Genomic DNA, 22,669 nt, shown 5'->3' with positions numbered 1-22,669 from the left:
TTAATTCAAAATTAAAATGTTATACTTTACAGTGAAAGTCAGACTTCTTAAATTCAAATTAAAAGCATTTGCTAACTCTGTGGCCTTATATATATAGTACTTATTCTCTCTGAACTGTAAATTGAAGATACACCCTTTAAAGATTTAAAGGGTGCTTTAAAGATTTAAAAAAATAATAAATATAAAGCATAGTATGGTGCCTGGCATAAAATAAATGCTTAATAACAATTTTAAAAGTCTGTATTTATTGAATTTTTCAAAATTATGCTAGGCATATATTTTAATATATTAATTATAGTTATAGTTATATAACATAATTATATTCATATAAAATTAAAATATTACATCGCAACCACACTCTCAGATAGACAGTATTATTATTCCCACTTAGCAGATGAAGACACTTGAGAAAATGGTTAAATAACTTGCTGAAGTTGCGCAGCTAGAAAGCGGTAGAAGCCGGGATACAAACCCAGTTAATCTGGCTCCAAATCTATGCTCTTAACCACTGGGCACACTGCCTCTCATTAAGGGTTAGCGTTAGGTGTGGTTGCTATTTTTGTTTTACTGGTATTACCCACATAGGTTTTTATAATAGAGCCATATTCAGATCCACTAGTCAATACAAAAAAAAAACAAATACAAATATATCTAAAACATACTAGTAGGTTCTTTTGAACCAATATGGCAGTAATTTCAGCAGATTCACATGGGTAGCTAACCCTATCGACATAAATGTGCTAGATCTCTATTAAAAGATCCACCTCTCCAGGTAGATTAGTGTTTAGTTTCCTAGACCTAAACGGCTAGGACACAGTCAGAAGAACAAATTTCAGCAGATAGGATAATTAGGAAGAAAACACACCAGGATAAAAGCACTCCATGTCCTTCTCAGCTATTCAATATCTGGAAAGAGAAACTCAAAATATCTACAAAGATTATTGGAAAAACATTTTAAGAAAGCAATATTCACATGCAGAGGACTGAAATAAATGTCTGCATCGGTAATGTTCCCCCAATTTCCTTTTTATTCATTGCTCAGCCCTTTAACGAGCTGGTAAACTGAGGCTGCCCTGAAATGTTTTCATTAAACGACCCCTCTCTGAACACGCGGAAGGCTCGGTGCTGGTGCTGCGGCCGGTCCTCAGAAAGCTCCTCCTTGCTCCCGCCACAAAGGCTGCAGCACAGGCCCCGGACATTGTTCAGGCACTCTGCATGCCTTCCTCCCCCTGCAAGTGCAGTTTTCTCTCCTTAAATGTCACCTGAAGAAGTGCCCTTCACAACTCGGCTTAAATGAAACCTTCTCTCAGTTGATAAGATGTCCCTGATGTCCTCACGCACAGCACCTAGCACAACACCTAGCAGGGGACTGATGGCCATTGCTCAATGAATTGACTATATTTTAATTATTTATTTAGACATCCTACAGGAAATGCCATAATTAAGTTCTTAGCCCTCCCTGTACCCAGTATAGTACATGAAACAATATATACTCATGGATGGTTTACTAAATAAATGGACTGTATTTTAAATATTTTCATATGTTCAATAAACATTTGTTATGGGGCAAGTACAGTCTTAGGTAGTGGGGATATAGAAATTAATAGATGTAGATCTTTAAGAAGCTCAAAATCTTATGGGGGAAGATAGAGAAGAAAATCAACCATCAGTGAGAGTAAGTACTTGGAATAGAAGGACACCAAAGATACTTTGAGGGATCAAAGGAAGAACACCAAAAAAAAAAGGGGGGGGGTACCTAACTCGTACAGGTACAATACAACAGAGTCCTACGAACTAAAGCTCTTTTTAAGAGTTTCTATAGAAATTGACAGGAGGAAGAGTAAGCGACAAAACAAAAATTACTCTTTCTAGAACATCTGTTACATACTTTTTTTGCTTTAGCCTCCAGTCCTCATAATAATTTGACACAGAAACTTAAAAAAGCAATTTTACAGTATGAAAAAAAAATGTTGAGTCTTGGCTGAGTTTACTTTGGCAGTAAACCAATGAAAGAACTGTTTGTTAAAACTTCAGCCACAGAGACTGCAAAAAAAAGTTTCTAGACTCAAAACTACAAATAATCATGCCTCAAGCATTTCCCATTTGATGAAGGTGAAGAATTTATATCTGGCTTTATTAAAAAATAGAATATGTACAATCAAAATTGCTTTGAAGCTTACCCTATCATCATTACGATTCTATGTTAAAACTTGATATTAAAAGAAAAAAGAAAAGCATATAATATGAAGGTTGATGGAATTCACCCCTTAGACTTTTGTTTCTAATAAATGAAGACATTCATGTGACACGTCTGTAATAACTTTAAGCTAAGCCTTTTAACAAGGAACACTAACACACACACACACACACACACACACGGGGTATGCCAACAAAATGTATAAACACACTTTGAATAATTACAAAGGCAGTGTTTATTAAAATACATTTCATTTTCAAAATTGAGCTGTTAAAGTATGTATACATTTTGGGGGGACACCCTGTATATATACATATAAATATGCCCATGTAGCAACGAATTTAAGACATGAAATTGAGCAGTTCATAATATAAAAGTGAATTACCAAGTCCCTAAACATAAAGTATAAAATCTCTGAGGCCAATAATTATTTCCCACATTTGCTTGTATTATCCAAAGCGCTCAGCACAATAAAACACTTAGAAGGCAGACACTAACATTTGATAAGTCCAAATGTGAAATCTGGAGGAAAAAAAAGAAATGTCTAATTCTCAGATTCAGAACATATGGGTTTTCAGCTTTTGAAATCTAATCATTTTTCTAATACCATATCCAATAAACTACCACATGCTTTCAAAGAAAACCATTACTTCTGGAAGTTACACTGAAACAGTAGAAAAAATATTTGGTAATGGTTTTTAACAAAATACTTAGAATAAGACTTGTAATTTTTTAATGGTTAACCTTCATAGCATTTGGATACAGGGAATGGTTTATCTAAAGGAACAAATATCTGAAAACAAAAACTCAGGCATTTTTAAAGTTGTCCCTATTAGCAGACATATTTCATTGGAAAATTCTGAAAAAGGCAAACTCACTTTTACAAGCAGCTAAGTGTTTTTAATAGAAGAGAGGTATTTACAGGCGGTTTATTAATAATAAAAGTGGTTTAAGGTTAAGGGCAAAATTCTTTCTATAATCCTGTTTGTTGCATACTAATCATTATGTGGCACATCAATCCCTATACAATTATAATTCCCATTTAAAGCACATGATGACAGCATAGCAGTTGTGAGATTATTATGGCATTTAGATAAAGTAACCTTGTAACGGATTGTATTTCCCAGGACAGCTTCTGGGTAATTCAGTGAGATGGAGCATCATCAACATTGTTCCATGATGACAGGCATAAACTGCACCTGGCAAACCAGGAAGTGTGCTCCTCCTTGTTTTGGAGAATACCATTCTAATTTAATTATACCACTGGTTAGTTATTGATTAGCTTTATGAATAAACCTTGATTAAAGAAGCAATAAATATTAACATTTCCTTACCAATATCAATGTATTTGGGATCCAAGGGTGTACCAATAGAATTACAAAGAACTAGCACAAACTGTGAAAAATAAGACAAAAGGTATCAGAACTCCTGCTTAAGGATAACAAAGGAAATAATGCTTAACATAGCATATCTCTTTTTCAAGTATCACTAACTGAGAGATAATGGGTAAAATTGTTAAGTCAAAGAACAGCAGAGAAATATAATCTACAGCACTAAAAATAAAGAAATATTAATTAAATCTAAACCAAAGCTAATTTCTCAATATTGGAACTCTGTGGTTTTTAAGAGGCTACTTAAGAAACACAAATACACTGGCTACTTTCATTATTTATTCTTGTAAAATTCCTGATCAGCTATAATATCAATAATAATTTTTTTCCTATGATCAGCTTTAAGAGCTAATTTAACTTGTTACCGTAGCACCAAATGTTTCCGTCTCGCTCTCCTCCTTTGAAGCAATATATAAATGATGGAGAAATTCAGAAAAATTCAGTGAATTTAGAAAAAACATAATCCAACCTAGTGAAAATGACTCAAAATGCCCATTAGTTAACACATATTCAAATAATTACCAATAATTCTTATTAAGAAAATAAACAAGCATAATTCACACTTTACATCATATTATTTTTAAGTGATTATTTTTACTGTTAGTCATTTTTTCTGTATTAAGAATGTTATTTTCCGTAGTTGTTCTCTTGATTAGAATAATGATTTCAAATTAACCAATTCTCTATGTAATATTACATATAGACTTTATCTTTCTTTTTCCAGCATCTCAAGTAAAATTTAATTCATAAATATAATCTAAATGACAAAAGGTACACTACCATAATTTACTCTTCCACTACTTAAGCTTACTCACTGCCCCAAAATACCACAAATAACTTGTATTTTTTAACTTTCTTATCATTTGCTTGCTCAGACTCAAGTAATTCCATGAGACTTCTTACTGAAAATACGTGTCTCCCCTAACTTCCCATTTCTTACTCCCTCGAGTAATTATTTTCATCTTTTAACTCATCCTTTTGCTATTTATCTCCGCAAATCTAAGGGGCACGTTTATAATGGTGCTTCTTGTTTTGCTCTGCTTTGTTTCAGGTGGGACTCCCAATGTGAGTGCGTTCAGAGGTCTTTTCTGCAGGCTCTCCCAGTCTCCTACCTGGATGCTGTGTGTTTAGCTACCAGTGTTCCGGGAACCAAGTGGGAAAAGACGACCGGGGACACAGAGCAGTAAACTCTGTATTTCACTGCCTTGCTTTCAGCAGATCCCCTCCCCTGACCTTACTGGGTGCCCTTCCGTGCACACACCCTTGTTATCCTCTCTGGAGAGTGACGGCCGGTCTCCCTGGGTGAGGCAGGGCAGCTGCCTATGAGCTCAGCAGAGGGAAAGGAGCCTGCTTCTGTATATGCCTTTTGTTTTGTTTTGTTTTCTCCTTCCTGCATAATCTCTGCTGCTTCCAAATTGCTGTTCTGTTTGTTTCTTTCTCTGACCAGGTACCATCAAGAGCTGTGCCTCTTCGGGGCTCTGCGAGGTAAGCTGTTGCTCTTGCTTGCTCCTCTGATGAGTTCGGCTGGAGCTCTCTTAGTTCTTCTCAGGCGATTGCCACCAATCCACCTCCGCGCTAACCTCCACTGCTAGGATGATGTTTCCTCTCCCTTTCTGGTCCCCATGGGTTTATGGCTTCTTTAAAAATACCCTGTTTTAGTGAGCTTCAGGGGGAAATGTGCCTGTTCAAATGGCCACTTTAAACCAAAAACCCTATACTTTTTCATGGGATAAAATAATTTATAACACAGCCAAAGACAATGGTAATCCTTTTTTGAAAGATTGACATGCTTCTGTAAATACTTAAGTTAGCATACTTTTTAAAGGGGCATTAGTTATATTATTTATTTTGTGCTACCAAACTGATTTTTAAAGCAATATAACTCTGAATAAAAGTATATTTCTCAACATCACAGCTATCCAGTGTTATATGGTCATTGTTGTATAATTTCTTGGGCATTTATACTAGACATCTGCCTATTCATTTTTGTTTATGGTATTTTTAACTTGGAAGAGGATTGTGGTATTTTAATACATTTCAGAGACAAAAAGCTTCGTATACTGAACTGATCAATGTAAAATGTCAGTGGACTAATTGATTGAATGGGGTCATATAATTATCCAACAGAAGTCTAGCCAGACATGACCAAGAGAACCACTACTTCGCTGGACCTGCCAGTGTAGAGGCCATGCTTGCAAGTAGCTAACTATAGCCCAGTTCTGCCAAGTGGTTGGCCCATCTAAGTTTTTAATATCGAGGAACACCTACCTGAGGAAGATTTTCATCAGCTTTCGTAGCCAAAATGCAGAAATCTCCACAGGTAGTAATAGAAATGAGACTCTTCACATATTTAACGTATTTCTCATTGTTTTTCGTATCCCAAAATATAACACAGTACTCTGGGCGATCAGGTCTGGTATAAGCATAAACTATAGTATTGGAGCAATATCCCCACTAGGAAAAAGGGAAGGAAGAAAGGGAGGGAATAGGAGGAGGGAAGAAGGGAAGGAAAGATGGAAAAAGGATAAAAAAACATTTAACACTGGGAAAGAAAAAACATGTTATTACATTTTTACTATAGAAATATTACAGACTTGCCCTAACCAGTTTGGCTCAGTGGATAGAGCATCAGCCTGGGGACTGAGAGGTCCCAGGTTCGATTCCGGTCAAGGGCATGTACCTTGGTTGCGGGCACGTCCCCAGTAGGGGGTGTGCAGGAGGCAGCTGATCGATGTTTCTCTGTCATCGATGTTTCTAACTCTCTCTCCCTCTCCCTTCCTCTCTGTAAAATATCAATAAAATATATATATATATATTTTTAAAATATATTTTATTGATTTTTTACAGAGAGGAAGGGAGAGGGAGAGAGAGTTAGAAACATCGATGACAGAGAAACATCGATCAGCTGCCTCCTGCACACCCCCTACTGGGGACGTGCCCGCAACCAAGGTACATGCCCTTGACCGGAATCGAACCTGGGACCTCTCAGTCCGCAGGCTGACGCTCTACCCACTGAGCCAAACTGGTTTCGGCTAAAATATATTTTTTTAAAAAAGAAATATTACAGACATGGGTTTATCAGTTCTGACAAAATACATTCTTCAGAAATGGATGACAGGACTGAACATTCAGCTTAATACCTTTTCTCATTAAAATAAAAAAAAATCTAAGAGTAATACAGATAGTTATGAAAGAAATAAAAAAACTGCAAAAATAAATTAGTTGTTTAACTGTCCTTATTTTAATGTGTAAGATTTAAGCCTCGGTGACAATTTCAGCTTTTTCAATAGTCAATAACACCTGTATGGGGGCCAATAGGAAGAGTGATTCGTGTCCAAAGTTTAAATTCTGGTCCCCAAGCCAAATTCAAATTCAGATGCTTTGCTTTTTTCCACCCACCGACATTTTTTATATTTGTTTTTATCAGAGTAACACATGCACAGAGTGTATAGTCTAATTAGTCTACAGGGCTTCTGTAAAACAAAAGCAAAATGCAGACACTCCGCTCCCATTATTTTCTCCCAGGGCCGCTCTTTACAACTCTTTCAGCTGTAACGGTTTCGGTATTTATTTCCATGTCGCATAAGAATTAATTACTCACACACTTCGTGCTTTCCCCTCCGGCTAACTCTCCCAATACATTTACATGTAATTTTGAACAAATCAATATTCAGAGTCAACATTATTATAACTGTGTCTACTATTCAAAGCTAAGCCATATTTACTTTTTATACCATGATAACTTTTTTAAATTTTACTTTAAAATAATTTTAGATTTATACAAAAGTTGCAAAGGTAGTACATAGCTCCCCACACTCCTCTCCCAGGCCCCCTATTAACATCTCCCATCACCATGGAACATTTGTGACAACTAAGAAAGCAACACTGATGAAGGACTATTCACTAGACCCATACTGATCGGGATTTCATCCGTTTTTCCCTGAGGTCCTTTTCCTCCTCAGAGCCCTACTGAGGACATCCTATATTTAGTCATCCTATCTCCTCGGGCTTCCCAGCGCCACGATGGCTTCTCAGTCTTGTTTGGATGACCGTGGCAGTTTGGAGGAGTCCCGGCCAGGTGTTTTGTAGAATGTCCTTCCGTGTGGGTTGGTCTGATGCTTTTCCCATGCTCGGATCAGGAGAGTCAGTTTTTAGGAAGACCACCACACGGGTGAGGGGCTCTTCTGTCAGGTCACATCGAGGTGTGCGATACCCACGTGACATCCCTGAGGACGCTGACCTTGAGCACCTGGACAAGGTAGTGTTTGCCAGGTTTCTCCACCGTGAAGTTACTTTCCTTTTCCGCCCTTTCCATTCTGTACTCTTTGGAGTGAGTCACTAAATGCAGCACACACTCAAATTGGGGAAGGGGGGCGCTACACTGCACTTCCTGAGCAGGGTGGCGCCTAGTAAATTTGAATACCTGGTTAAGGAAGATTTGTTTGGTCTCCCCCACTTATTTATGGACGTTATTTATATCAGTTTCTATTCCTGGACATTTTTTATAATTTGGGTTACAATGCAGTGTTACATCACTTATTTTGTTGCTCAAATCACTCCACCTTTGGCCATTGGGAGCTGTTTCTGATTGGCTCCTTCGTCTCTTTGGCCCACCCCCATGCTCTTGTTTTTGGAGCACTTCCTGACTTCCTGGCACTATAAGATGCTCCAGATATCTTGTACTTTCCCCACACTAGTCCTAGAATCAGCCATTTCTCCAAGGTTCTTTGCCCTTTAAAAATTAGGTAAGTCTTTTTAATAACAAATACTTGTAGTTTACCAGCTCAGTCTCATACTTCAGAATTTGTTTTGAATCAGATGTTAAATTTAAGATAAAATAAAATACTCTTATCTGCTTATGCTCGTTTCTCCTCTGATCCTTTCTCTGCCCTTCTCTGCCCTGTTCCGTGCCCTGGAGGCCGACTTCTATGAACTCCATTCCCTGGGCTGCCTTGCCTTCTGGTGTGGCCAGGAGAAGACAGCGGTGGAGAGAGGGTGGCAGTATTTTCTCCCTCCCACCCCGATGCTGCCTCTGCCCTGCCAGCTGGCAGTGGCTCTGCTCCTGCAGAGGGTTCCCCTTGCACAGCCACAGCGCTAGCGGGTTCCAGAACAACACTTCCTCACCTTGCCCACTGCTGCTAGTCTCTAGGCACTTGCTGTGCCATCCCTCACTGGTCCCCTTAACCCTGCCAGACCCCTGTAATAAGCCCTCCATCACTCTCCCTCAGTGATTCCCCTGAGTGTGCCATCTGTTTCCTGTGAGACCCTGATTGCTGGAGTGATGCTACTAGTCACATATAATTTCCTGGAAAAACTTACTAGTTCTAAGATCTTCACACTAAAAAGGCTCCTTTTAGCTCGTCTCTAACACAAACAGGCTATGTACAGATACAAGAAACATATTCTATTTTGAGCTATAACAAAACTATTTAATAAAAGACAGCTTTTTTTTTACAACTGCTCATAATACTCACCTTATAATCAGGTCGAATATTTGCAAAATATATAAAACAGTCAACAGCCAGTGCAATTTTCAATCCACCTCCTTCCCAAGATAGTGCAGATATCTGCTTTCCAGAAACCCTCAAAGTGCCTAGACACTGAAAATATAGTTGTATTTAACCTAAAGTATCATGATGAAATAAAATACAAATTACCACTAATCACCTCACAGGGATCAAAACTGGTATGAAAATTATTTTGTGGAAGGGTGCTATTCACTTCAAAATCATTTTCCTTGAATTTTTATAATAAAAACCATACATATGGTAAGAGAAATTTACAAACTATAGCCAAAGAATTCAGTATCAAATTTTATCTTTATTTTTCTGTGCAACTAAGAAAGAAAAAACACATCATTAAGTAAAATATTAAAATAACTGGTAAAAGCCTTGTGTAGCAAAAATACATATTTTTGAAGTGTATAGTGAATTTAAAGAAACCACCAGGATATCCAAAAGGGATTGAATATATTCCAGAGTTAGAAAATAAAAGAGGTAAAAATTTATTAAGTTTGGTTACTAATAAGTTCTCATTTTCTAAATTCTTTAAAATTCACAATATATTACTTCTCCTTTTTGAAAATTAAATGTAGTAATAATACTATTGAGGATAACATGCATTTATAAAAAACAATGCTTATCATTTAATGTAGGATTACCTTTGATTAATTATTAAGATAGACGTTTCTTAAAATAATTATTTCACAAAGTTAAAACTATTAGAAGTTTGGAGAAAGGACAGACAGATACATATATATATATTATCTATGCACATGTAATATATCACATTAAAAATCCAAAAAATTAATCCGAAACAACTACATTACACCAAAAACAACTCAAAAACCAGCAGCAAACACAAATGCATATTCAGATCACATGTGAAACATCTGGTTTTCTAAATGTACAGATTATGCTATAAATTCCATGAGAAAACAGAACTATGAAGACTTATAATGAGGATCATTCAAAGACATACACCTGATATTTTTACTGAAAATGTCCCTTATAAAAAATGTGACAAGTCTGTACCATTTCCTCCATTCTTTTCCCCCTACCTTATTCACTGCATATTTAAGTGGAAAGAAAGAGACAAAATGTTGACTACATTTACCTCCCCAAATGGATTGTAGAACTGCACGATGTTGACATCTCTGTCCTGCAGGCCGGCCTTCTGGGTGCCGGCCACCGCCAGCACGCTGCCGGTGTGGTTCCACTGGATGCTGACGACGCACATGTTCGTGTCGATTAAAACAGGATCTAGTCAAACAGAAGAAAGGGGGCAGTTGTGGTAAAACACTTAGCCTAGGGAACTTGATCATCTTACGGACAGTTCTTAAGTATTCTTTAGCTCTCCACCTTGAAAAACAATTACATACTTTGGTCATTCTCGTGTCTCATTATCTGGCAGCGCCCGTTGTCAAAACAAACAGCGAGGCAGGGGCAGTCCGGCTCCACGTAGCCTCCGGCGCCGTGGTACCAGTGAATTCCAGCAATGCTGATTGCGCCAGTGACGTTCACCAAACAGTTCAGCTTCATTTTCATCTGAGGAAATCATGTTCATGTTCCATGTTTTAGAACAGATCAGCAAGAACAGAGCATTGTAGAAACAACACGGGAAATAGGATTTTAAAATCTAGTCTCAAATGCAAGCTCTATCCCTTACTAGTTTACCAAGCCTGGAAAAATCACTTCCCCTGACTTTCAGCTTTCCCCATTTGCAACATGAGGAATAAAAAAAACTCAGAGGCTTTAGCAGACTCCACTGACGAGAGGTATATAAAAGTACTATGGAAATAGCAAAGCGTCACATAAAAGCTGCTGTTCCCACTCCCATTAATGAGTGGATGCATGGAACGCCCTGACCCTGACTAAAGACAGCGCTGCCCACATGATCAGATCCTCACGGCTCAGTCACACAAAGCCAGTCTTTCCTGAGATGTTACGACCTGAGCCCGTACATTTTGCTTCTTTCCAGGCCTGATTTTTGTCCCTTACTGTTTAAGTCTTCATTCTTTTTACAAACAGCCCTTATAGCTTCCTACAGGAATATCTGTGCTCTCTCATGTAAACCGTGGCTTCGGCCTGAGAAGACACAGCCATTAAACTGCACATCTTCCCACTCACCATCCCTCGGCCCTGTACACTGAAATCCTGTCCCTTCCAGCTACCTGAAAAAGGGAACGGAAAGCATCCATTTATCGTGACGCAATCAGAGGTGATTTTTTAATAAAAAAAAACTTTTTAGGTGATTTAAACCTGAATTGAAGACATTCTTTGTTTTGAATTTATTGGGGTTCACACAACCGTAAAGGTTTCAAGTGTACAACTCAACAAAACATCACCCGCACACTGCATGGTGCGCCCATCTCCCAAGCAAAGTCTCCTTCCATCCCCATTTATCCCCTTTGCCCATCTGCACCTGCCTCCCACCCACCTCTCCCTCTGGCTATCACCACACTGTTGTCTGTGTCTATGTATTATATATAGATATGTTTTTTTGCTTAATCCCTTCACTTTCTTTCATCCCCAACACCCCTCCCCTCTACAGCTGTCAATCTGTTCCACGCATCCTGACTCAGTTCCTATTTTGTTCATCAGTTCATTTTGTTTATTAGATTCCACATATAAATGAGATCATATAGTATTTCCCTTTCTCTGACTGGCTTATTTCACGTAGCATAATACCCTCCAGGTCTATCCATGCTGTTGCAAGGTAAGATTTCCTTTTTTACCACCCAGTAATATTCTATTATGTAAATGTACCACAGCTTTTTAATCCACTCATCTACTAATGGGCACTTGGGCTGCTTCCAGATCTTGGCTATCCTATATAAAAGGCTAATATGCAAATCGACTGAACAGCAGAACAACTGGTCACTATGACATGCACTGACCACCAGGGGGCAGACGCTCAACGCAGGAGCTGCCCCTTGGGGATCAGTGCGCTCCCACAGGGGGGAGCGCCACTCAGCCAGAAACTAGGCTCACGGCTGGCAAATGCAGTGGCAGTGGCAGGAGCCCCTCCCACCTCTGCGACAACGCTTAGGATGTCCAGCTGACTCGGGGAGTGGGCCTAAGCCATCAGTAGGACATCCCCCGAGGGCTCCCAAACTGCGAGAGGGTGCAGGCTAGGCTGAGGGACCTCCCCCCAAGTGCACTAATTTCATGCACCAGAACTCTAGTTGTAAATAATGCTGCAGTGAACATAGGGGTGCATATATTCTTTCAAATTAATGTTTCAGGCTTCTCAGGATATATTCCCAGAAGTGGAATCACTAGGTCAAAAAAGAAGTTCCATTATTAATTTTTTGAGGAAATTCCATACTGTTTTCCACAGAAGACTTTCATGACTACACAAACCATCTATATATATAAAAGCCTAAGCAACTGTTATGACAGAACGACCGGAACCAGAATGACCGGTCAACTAGTCGCTATGATGCGCTATGATGCACACTGACCACCAGGGGGCAGATGCTCAACGCAGGAGCTGCCCCCTGGTGGTCAGTACGCTCCCACAAGGGGAGCGCTGATTAGCCAGAAGCTGGGCTCACCACTGGCGAGTGCAGCTGCGGCGGTTGGAGCCTCTCCCAACTCAACAGCAGCATTACCACAGCATTACCGAGCGGCAGCGGTGACAGTAGGCACAGCAGCAACAGTAGGCACAGCGGGCCAGGATGAGCGTGAGCAGTGTGGCACCAGCCCCAGTTTGGGCTCCTCCCTGGCTGCCTGCTGCTTGGTGCACTGCTACATCCCTCGAGGGGTCCCAGATTGTGAGAGGATGCAGACCAGGCTGAGGGCCCACCCATCCCCGTGCACGAATTTCATGCACAGGGCCTCTAGTCATAAATAAATGTGTATATGTATATGACAGATACATAAAATAATCATATAAAATTATATAAATAAAACTAATGAATATATGGGTATATACTTACTATAAAATTCCCTTGACTATCATAAATGTGTATTTCTCCATTTGCCATTCCAAAAAGCAAGGCTTTACCATCTGCGGACCATGCTACATGCCATAACTGTACACCTTTCAAGTCTTTTCCCCAAATGCGATTCCCTAAAGCAAAACATGCAACATAATTATTTCATTAAAAGTTCAAGTATAAAGGTAAATTATATAATTAGGCAGACATATTTAAAACAATCCTGAAAAGTGAATTCACTTTTTTTTAGCGCCACTATAAAAATAAAAAAGTTTAAATAGACTTTCTTACTTGAATATAATTAAAAATAAATGATTCTGGAATGTCATCAAATTATATGCCGTTTTCTCTTTTTATGGTTATTTTTCTGTCAGAAGACTAACATATAATAATGAATTTAAACCTCTAAAGATAAAAGCATCAACTAAGTCTCCATCTCAGTTCTGGGTGCGATAAGGCATTACCATCCACTGAACCGACTATCACAGCCCCGTCTTCATATACGATGCAGATCTTCTGTCCATCTGCAGTCCAGCTCATGCTGCGAACCACGGATTTATTTCGATTGTTGATCATTTCCTCATACCAAGAGCCTATTTGCACAAATAAAAGTCCAAGTCAAAACTTCCCATCTACTAGATTAGTGGTCGGCAAACTCATTAGTCAACAGAGCCAAATATCAACAGTACAACGATTGAAATTTCTTTTGAGAGCCAAATTTTTAAAATTTAAACTATATAGGTAGGTACATTGTTATTAACTTAATTAGGGTACTCCTAAGCTGGCCTTTGCTAAAAACTCAAGGGGCCAAAGAGCCGCATGTGGCTCGCGAGCTGCAGTTTGCCGACCACTGTACTAGATGGTGCTGAAGATGTGAAAACATCCCAAGGAAAACTGTGAAATAAACAGCTGCAAAGTTTTCCACAACCCGAGACATTGAACTATAAAACCCTCAAATCCAACAGAAATTAACTTAGACCTTGACTATGATCATCACAGAAAACACAATAAATTCCCACCTTTTTTTCCTCTTTCTTTCTTCCTTTCTTTAGTCAATTAAAAAGCAAGACTTTATTTGCTTTGGAAGGACCAGAACAACTAATTTTTCTCAAAGCCTGACTTTTCCCACTTGAACATACTTCAGATAATAACCAAGGAAGAAAAAAAAAAAAAAGAGTAACCACAATAACTTCGTATGTATACATAAAGTCTCCAATGATTAATTATAAGCATGTGAAATATAAACATTATTAGGTAAAAACTCTAAGCCAGCCTGAAAAACATTTAAACTAGTGTATGTAGCACATGAGCAATATCACAGCACTGATGCTGAATGACAAAAACGTTCTCGTGCACGAGTTTGGAGAGAGGCATGACTCGTCTCAAGGTAAAACCAAATGTACGGCAAATCCAGGTCTACTTTGTTTTGGGTTTTGTTTTGTTTGTGTGTGGGGGTTGTTTTTTTTAATATATTTTTATTGATCTCAGAGAGGAAGTGAGAGGGAGAGAGAGATAGAAACATCAATGATGAGAATCATCGATCAGCTGCCTCCTGCACGCCCCCTAGTGGGGATCGAGCCCACAACTCCTGGCATGTGCCCTTGACCGGAATCGAATCCGGGGCCCTTCAGTCCGCAGGCCGTCGCTCTATCCACTGAGCCAAACCAGCTAGGGCTTGTTTGGGTTTTTAAAAGACTTCACCACATTTGGATATAGGGAACTCTGGCCTGCAGACAAGCAGATGATCACATAAGTTGGAAATAACAAGCCAGAGCAGGGTATTATCAGAGTCAGGAGCGAGGCCTGAAGAATCTACGTTAGGAAAAGACCAATTTTATCCTAATTACCTATACTTTCACATTCCACTCCACACACACACACACACACACACACACACACTTTAAAAAAATAATAATAAACTCATGTACTGTGGCATATTTTTTTAACTAAGAATTTTTAAATGGTGTACTCTGAACATTTTCAAAACAACACACGTGAACTAGGGTACTCTTTTCATTTAAAAACAATGGCTACAGGCCTCCAGAGAACATACATTATGAGTTGTTGTTTTTGGCAATAGTGATATACCTAAATTAATCCTTCTCTCACTCTCTTGTGGACAAAAGGGACAAATTATGAGCCAGAAGTCAGAGCTGAGATAAAATCTGTATCCATGGAAGAAAAGGAAGCTAACTGACTCAATAAAGGAAATGAATTATTGCCTTTGACTTCTTAATAAATGTGTTTTTATCTACTGACCTAACTCTAGTCACTGGCCACATAGGAACTAATTCTTACTGGAAACCTAGAAAAATAAGAGCTACCTCAAGCAGAAACTATTCTGCTAAGAGTCTCAACAGTCAGTTCATTCACTTTCCTAATACAAGGTCACACAGTTCAAAGGAAATTAAGTTAAAGGGGAAAGTACAGAGAAATAAGTCCAGAAATATCACCCCTGTACAGTCAGAAAGAACTCCTGTTGCTGGTTAAAAGGGGTCTATTTCAAAGACCTTATTTCCCCATTCAAATACTGTAATCCAGACTCCACTTTGTGAAAGATTAAATAAACTCTCCTCACATACCTTTATAAAACATCCAAACAATGATAAGCCCATTTTGATCACTGGTAGTCAACTTCTGATATTGTTCATTCCATGTGACAACTTGAACACAACCTAAAAAAATATAAAACAATTTAGAAACTACAAAAAAGGTATAATCAACTTCATACATATTTTTATAAAAAACACCAAAGAGCATGTTAAAATCAATGCGGTTCCTGTCCAACTACCCAGCCTTAATATTAGTTAAAAATATTCATAGGAGCCTGGCCAGTGTGACTTAGTTGTTGAGTTTCGACCTATGAACCAGGAGGTCACAGTTCCATTCCCTTTCAGGGCGCACACCAGGTTGCGGGCTTGATCCCCAACAGGGGGTGTGCAGGAGGCAACCAATCAATGATTCTCTCATCATTGATGTTTGTATCTCTCTCTCCCCCTCCCTTCCTCTCTGAAATCAATAAAAATATATATTTTTAAATATTCATAAAATATAGTTACTATTATCACTCATTTTTTACAAGAATGGGTAATACTATTTCATGTTTGTTCCTATTTCATGCCAGCAAAGCACCTGTTACGATCAGTTGCAAGAGCTGCCATATAGCTGATGACAGAAACAAATGTAAGATTTACCAAGGGACAAATTCTCAATAAAGATTATGTCCTATCCATAGACAGATACAGTATTTTCTAATATATAAAATAAAAGCTACTTTTTTTCAGGTTTATTGAGTATTTTGATTAATCATGTAATGTAAAAGTTGTCGAATGACTCTAGGTTCTACTATGGCTCAACAGCAATGACTACTTTAAGTATTACCATTATTGAAAATGACAATTCTGCATTAAATAGATGGTTTCTAAATGCCTAAAGATGAAATGTGATTAAAAAATTATATGACTTACCACTATGACCGTCAAGATTCTGATTCATAGAAAGGTTATTAGGTGCTGCAAGACCCCTCAATTTTGCATCATCTAGAAAAACAAAAAACAGTAACAAAAACTATTACGGCAAATATGTAAGTGACAGGTTATAAGATTTTAACATTTCTTGCTTTTTTTGAAAGGAGCTCCTATTCCTAAATGACATTAGAAATATTATTTTTAAGTATGCCTCATTCTAATCTATTTTTCTCATGGTGGAAATATGGACAAGAATTCATACACACTTGCAAAAATATTATTCTGGCAAAATGTATACAAGAACGTTGTTTACTCAGCCTATTAAATAATTAGTAATTATTATTACTACTTATTCCTTCCCAAAAGATCACAAATAGAAATACTGATGACATATAGATTGAAAAATCTAAAGCATAAGTGGGCTCAAAGAGCAAAGACTTTGGAAACTGGTTTTTACTAGAGTTCGCAGAATCTTGTATTTATTCATTCATTCAGCAAATATTTATTGAACATCTACACTGTGCTATGCACTGTGGGAGGTTCTGGATACAAAATGATGAACAACTGGGGGAAGGTCAATGGGGGGAAAAAAGGAGATATATGTACTACTATATGTAATACTTGAAACAATAAAAAAAAAATGATGAACAAAATAACTAAGACCTCTCCCCTCAGAGAACTTATAGCCTACTGAGGGGATAGATATTAAATACACACACATAAATATATCAACATAAATGATACATATAAAGACTTTCTGAACAAAGGATATTTAAGTTGAGACTGAGGGATAAACTGGAGATAGCCAAGCGAGATAGGGACAAGGGAGAAGTATTTCATGCTAGGAAACAGCCGATGCAAAGGCTTGGGGGTCCAGGGGTAGAGCCTTTGACAAACTGAAAGAAGTCCTAGTTGAACAGGGAGAATGACACAGATGAGGCAAGAGTGGTAAGCACAGGAGAAATTATGAAGTCTTTGTAGGAAATGATAAGAATTTTAGATTTTAACCAAAGTGCAATAGAAGCCTTTAAAGGCTGCTTCCTTATTTTGTTATTCTTGATTACTAATCATACTATAGATAATACATACAATTTTAAAATACATCATTTCAGTAAGTTAATCTTCACTTAGAAAATCTGATTGTTACATGTAAATATAGCCTTTTAGAACTTTCATTTAAAAATACAAATCTATGAAAACCTTTAAAATCTGTGACAGTGGAAATTATAAAAGTTGATGCTAAAAAATTCTACTTTCACATAACATATGTCTTAAAATATTATAAAAAATACTCTTTACTCTGCCGAAACCGGTTTGGCTCAGTGGATAGAGCGTTGGCCTGCGGACTCAAGGGTCCTGGGTTCGATTCCGGTCAAGGGCATGTACCTTGGTTGCGGGCACATCCCCAGTGGGAGGTGTGCAGGAGGCAGCTGATCGATATTTCTCTCTCATCGATGTTTCTAGCTCTCTATCCCTTTCCCTTCCTCTCCGTAAAATATCAATAAAATATATTTTTTTTTAAAAAAAATACTCTTTACTCTGAAAGCAATGTCGGGGAAAAAACATGAGTTCCTTCAAAACCACTACTTCTAATTATCCAGTTGCTGTCTCAAACAAGACAAGAATACACTTTTTTTTTAATCCTCACCTGAGGATATGTTTATTGATTTTAGAGAGAGAGAAAGAGAGAGAAACATTGATTTGTTGTTCCACCTATTTATGCATTCATTGGTTGTTTCTTGTATATGCCCTGGTAGGGAATTGAACAATCTTGGTGTATCCCAACAACGCTCTAACCAACTGATCTACCTGGCCAGGGCCATGAATGTATTTCTTAATGCAACTAAAACTTCCTGCATATGTTAAGCAAGATTTCAAAAGTATATGTAATATACATACATATATGTATATATGTTTGAGAAACATAGCAGAAAGAAATTTTCTTTTAAGGCAGTTAAGGAAACCAAAAAAAATTGAGAGGTTAAATTACTAAACATCAAGAGGCCAAATTCTTTTTGCACTTTCCATCAATAACTTCAGCAAAAGCCATCTGACCTTTCCTTTCAAAATTCTATGAACTTTACTGCAAAAATACTCTGGAAAAACACCATGAAATGTTTGGGGTTTCGTTCCTCCCCTTTTAAAACAATTAAAATCTCATACTGACAATAACATGGGCAAATCTCAAGCCAGTTTTCCATCAAGTTCAATCATGTGGGCTTGCATTCATTTACCTACCCGTCTGTGTCTCTAATTTCAAAACTTTCAGTAATCCATCTTCACCCCCACACGCTATGAATCCTTGGTCCTTGTTCCAAGATATACACTTCAGCTTCACGTTATTGGGAATGGCAATCTGCAAAGCAACCAGAGCCACTCACAACTTTCTACGAAGGAGGTGAACAGTGACTCTACGGCAGGTGAAACGCCGAAGAAAGTCCCCCCAAGAAAATGGGTGCAGTCCCTGAACTGTGCTGGGCGCAACCCGTTGGGAAAGAGAGAAAGAAGTGCCCACCATCAAGGGCACCGCAGAGGAACCCAACGCGGGAGCCGCCTGATGGGTTTTTTTTAAAGGGCACAGAGATATAAATGCATGCCATCAGTCCACATTCCCCTTCCACACACATACTGAGCTAGGTCCCCTCTGGCAATTCTTTTTCTCTTCCCCGAAGGCCCATGGTGGCCCAAAGAATTTCAGTCACCTGGATCAGCAACAGGTGGAGAAGGAACGGTAGGGAAGCACCCCCTGATCTGTCCAGCGGGCCCCGCTAAAGAACCCAGCCCGGGGCCGGTAAGGCAGACAGTCCTCTCTGGGGACCGGCTGCAGGAGGTCCGCTGCTGGACCAGGAGGGATGGAGAAGCCGCCACCCGGACAGATGCGGGCAGATGCGGGCAGATGCGGGAACGGAGAAGCGAGGGCGCCCCCTGGAAAACTCACTCTCTTGCTCAGATAAAAGAACATCCTGGAGGCCCGAGGGGACGGCCCCAGCCGCCAAGCCCCGCAACCGGGAACTCTTTCTGGAGTCGCTAATTGCCAGGACCAGCGGGCTCTTGGAAGCTCCCGTCGCCCTGGCAACCGGCCGCATCCGGGGCGCCGGAGGACACTTCCGGTGTCGGGCGCGCGTCGCCCAGAGGGTGTTGTGCGCCTGCGCGGACGTCGTCGGGCCTGTAGGAGTCGCTGTCTTGGGGCCAAAGCTGTCATAGGGGCTGCGGGGTTTGTTGCTCGCTCTTAGGACCTGGTCGCCCGCCCGCAGCGCCCTGCCCCGGAGCCTCAGATGCCCTCAGTCCCCGCGGGCTCGGAGCGCACAACCTCAGGTGGGCGCTGTGAAACTCGCGTGACGTGTGTCAGGGTCCATCGAGCAGGAAAGGCGCCCAATGTTTTGAGTCTTTTGTGAGCCCCAAAGCCCAGCAAAATTGAAAAAAGGGAAAAGTCATCAGTTGAAAGGGAAAAGTCATCAGTTGCCTCTGGGAGGTTGGCGCCTTCGAGCACATGAAATTGCAAGCACGCGTTTTCGAAGTTTGCAAACCTTCCCTTGGGCCTTCGGGGATTGGAGAACTCCCTGGGGCGATTTGGAGGTTGGCGTTGGTGTTCATTCAGTTGATTCAGAACTTTTTAACAGCTTACTTAAGCTGTGACTCCAGCCCCAGGGTCCTTATAAAAATAGGTATGGGCTTTGGGCCACTACAGCGTATAATTGCCATTGGGGCATAACCCTCCATTTTCAAATAATGGAGGCATTTGGTATTTTCTCGCCTGGAGTCCACTGTTCAGTATTCTCTTCTTTCTACTTTATTTCTCTCTTCAATTCTCCTTTGTGCTTTTTGAATCCCTGGAGAGTTACAGAGCACCGCTATTTGGGCCATAGGGCCAAAACTCTCATGAAATCATTGCCTGGCACATTTTCCCCCTCTGGTTTTCCCTTTTACCATGTTCTGCGGCTATTGATTTGTATAATCTAGCATGTACGGTATGCAACAGTAGCTAATTTCCCCACCCAGGGTCTTTTCCCATCTCAGGCAAATAATGTGCAATATCCTTCACCTGAGTCTGTGGCCTCACCCAGTGCACTCAAGAATTGACAATGGTTCCGGCTTGGATAGCTCAGTGGTTGAGCACCGACCTATGAATCAGGAGGTCACTGTTTGATTCCTGGTTCAATTCCAGGTTCGATGCCTGGGTTGCGAGCATGCAGGAGGCAGCCAATCAATGGTTCTCTCTCATCATTAATGTTTCTATCTCTCTCTCCCTCTCCCTTCCTCTCCTAAATCAATAAAAATATATTTTTAAAGAAAGATAAGAATTGACAATTGTCCTGCTGCCTTTCTATCAAATCTAAACTCTGGCTAAAATCAGATCTCCCTCCTAAAATGTCTTTCCTGTGGTGCCCTACACTAAGCAAGCCAATATGCTTTCTGCACCCCACCATTCCTCTCTGCTTCTAAGGCCATTTTATATATCCTATGATGTTCCCATCTTCTTGGCCAAAGGCATTGATCAGGTCTTCCTGAGAAATTCTTTCCAAACTTAACACCCACCCCATTCAGATAAAATATGTATTTGTTTTCAAATGTATGGGTATCCATTTTTTCAGCACCAAACTGTAAATTCCTAAGATATGTTGGTGCCTTCTCATGGGCTCCCTATACTGGACTCATGAATCAAATGAGTATTATCTAAACCAGGGGGATTTAAGACATGATTAATCGAAGCTAGTTACTAATGGTCACACTCTTGAAAAATCATATCTAAATATTTTTCCTTAGTTCTTGAACATGAACTCTCATTTATTCCTTCTATAGCATCATTGCTCTGTGATATCTTTATATATAAAAGGCTAATATGCAAAGTGTCCCCTTGGGAGTTTGACCGGGAGACCGAGAGTTCGATCGCTCACTATGACATGAGCTGACCACCAGGGGGCGGTGCAGAATGAAGGAAAGCTCTGGCCAGCAGCCGGAAGGCACCGATTGGCCTTGATCACAGGCCAGGCATAGGGACCCTGCCTATGAAAGAATTTTGTGCACTGGGCCTCTAGTATTAATATATTACTGATCCTGTGCTCAAATACATTTGGTAAATAATGCTGCTCTATGTCATGTCCTTCCAAAAATGTTGAGAAATAACAATATATGTTTCATAAAATATATACTGCCTTGACATGTTTATTTTTCATTTATTCCCTTTAAAGTTTGTATTTTTTACTGTTTCTGGGTTTTGACTGTTTCTGTAGGGAATTGCAGTGCTTTTTACAATAGCCAGGATTTAGAAGCAGCCCAAGTGCCCATCAGTAGAATAGATTAAAAATAAAAAAATAAAAAGCTGTGGCACATTTACACAATGGGATACTACTCAACCATAACAACAACAAAAAAAGGAAATCTTACCTTTTGCCACAGCATGGATGGATCTAGAGAGTATTACGCTAAGTGAAATAAGCCAGTCAGAGAAAGACAAGTACCATATGATTTCACTTATATGTGGAATCTAATTGACAAAACAACCTTACAAAACACGAAGGACAGACTGACAGCTGTCAGAAGGGATGGGAGGTGGGAGGCTGGGTGAAATATGTGAAGGGATTAAGAAAGAAAAACCTCATAGGCACAGACAGCAATATGGTGATTATCAGAGGGAAAGGGCGGTAGGGGCAGGTAGAAGAGGGTAAAGAGGGGATAAATGGTGACAAAAGGAGACTTGACACTGGGTGGTGAACACACAATACTCAGATAATGTATTATAAAACTGTACACTTGAAACCTCTATAAATGTATTAACCAGTGTTACCCCAATACATTCAATATTTTTACAAAAACAGAATTTTAAAATGTACATTTATAAAGGAAGAACACTGGGGAAAAAAATAGCAAACTGTTAGTAGTTTTGTACAGGTGATTTTTATTCTTTATATATTATACATTTAAAAATATCTGTGATGAATATATAATATGAATATAATTATAGAAATAACATACTTGTTTTTGAGAATAGAATGAGAACTTAGGAACTGAAAAAAAATGAAATGGCTCAATTAGTAAAGAAAGAAATATTAAACTTTTCATTCTATTTCCTACCAACCATTTCATAGTCATAACTTAAAGACACTAAAGTTTGCATTAAATTAAGGATCTGGACATTTGTTTCCTTAGAAAAATAATACTGATTCTCCAGAAG

The 22,669-nt window shown here is 39.2% G+C and overlaps 1 protein-coding gene across 2 annotated transcripts in view; it reads right to left on the bottom strand.

Moving 5' to 3' along the window:
• The window catches only part of WDR35 (WD repeat domain 35), a 44,791-nt gene extending 25,212 nt beyond the window's left edge, over nucleotides 1–19,579 (bottom strand). Inside the window, exons 1-12 of one of the 2 annotated variants that reach the window (XM_080685831.1) lie at nucleotides 19,436–19,579; nucleotides 18,736–18,853; nucleotides 16,498–16,569; nucleotides 15,613–15,705; nucleotides 13,495–13,623; nucleotides 13,031–13,164; nucleotides 10,469–10,634; nucleotides 10,204–10,349; nucleotides 9,063–9,188; nucleotides 5,857–6,042; nucleotides 3,954–3,986; nucleotides 3,532–3,592 (exon numbers count right to left, since the gene is read on the bottom strand). In XM_080685831.1, coding sequence (XP_080541957.1) covers nucleotides 3,532–3,592; nucleotides 3,954–3,986; nucleotides 5,857–6,042; nucleotides 9,063–9,188; nucleotides 10,204–10,349; nucleotides 10,469–10,634; nucleotides 13,031–13,164; nucleotides 13,495–13,623; nucleotides 15,613–15,705; nucleotides 16,498–16,569; nucleotides 18,736–18,853; nucleotides 19,436–19,459 — 1,288 coding nt within the window. In that variant the 5' untranslated portion in view covers nucleotides 19,460–19,579. The remainder of the gene's footprint in view (nucleotides 1–3,531; nucleotides 3,593–3,953; nucleotides 3,987–5,856; nucleotides 6,043–9,062; nucleotides 9,189–10,203; nucleotides 10,350–10,468; nucleotides 10,635–13,030; nucleotides 13,165–13,494; nucleotides 13,624–15,612; nucleotides 15,706–16,497; nucleotides 16,570–18,735; nucleotides 18,854–19,435) is intronic. The other variant, XM_080685832.1, reaches the window with a different exon arrangement.
• Between the last annotated feature and the right edge of the window lie 3,090 nt (nucleotides 19,580–22,669).

This window comes from Plecotus auritus, assembly GCF_963455305.1.
Source record: "Plecotus auritus genome assembly, chromosome: 8".
NCBI classification, from domain to species: Eukaryota; Metazoa; Chordata; class Mammalia; order Chiroptera; family Vespertilionidae; genus Plecotus; species Plecotus auritus.
This window is presented reverse-complemented; position numbering and strand designations above follow the sequence as displayed.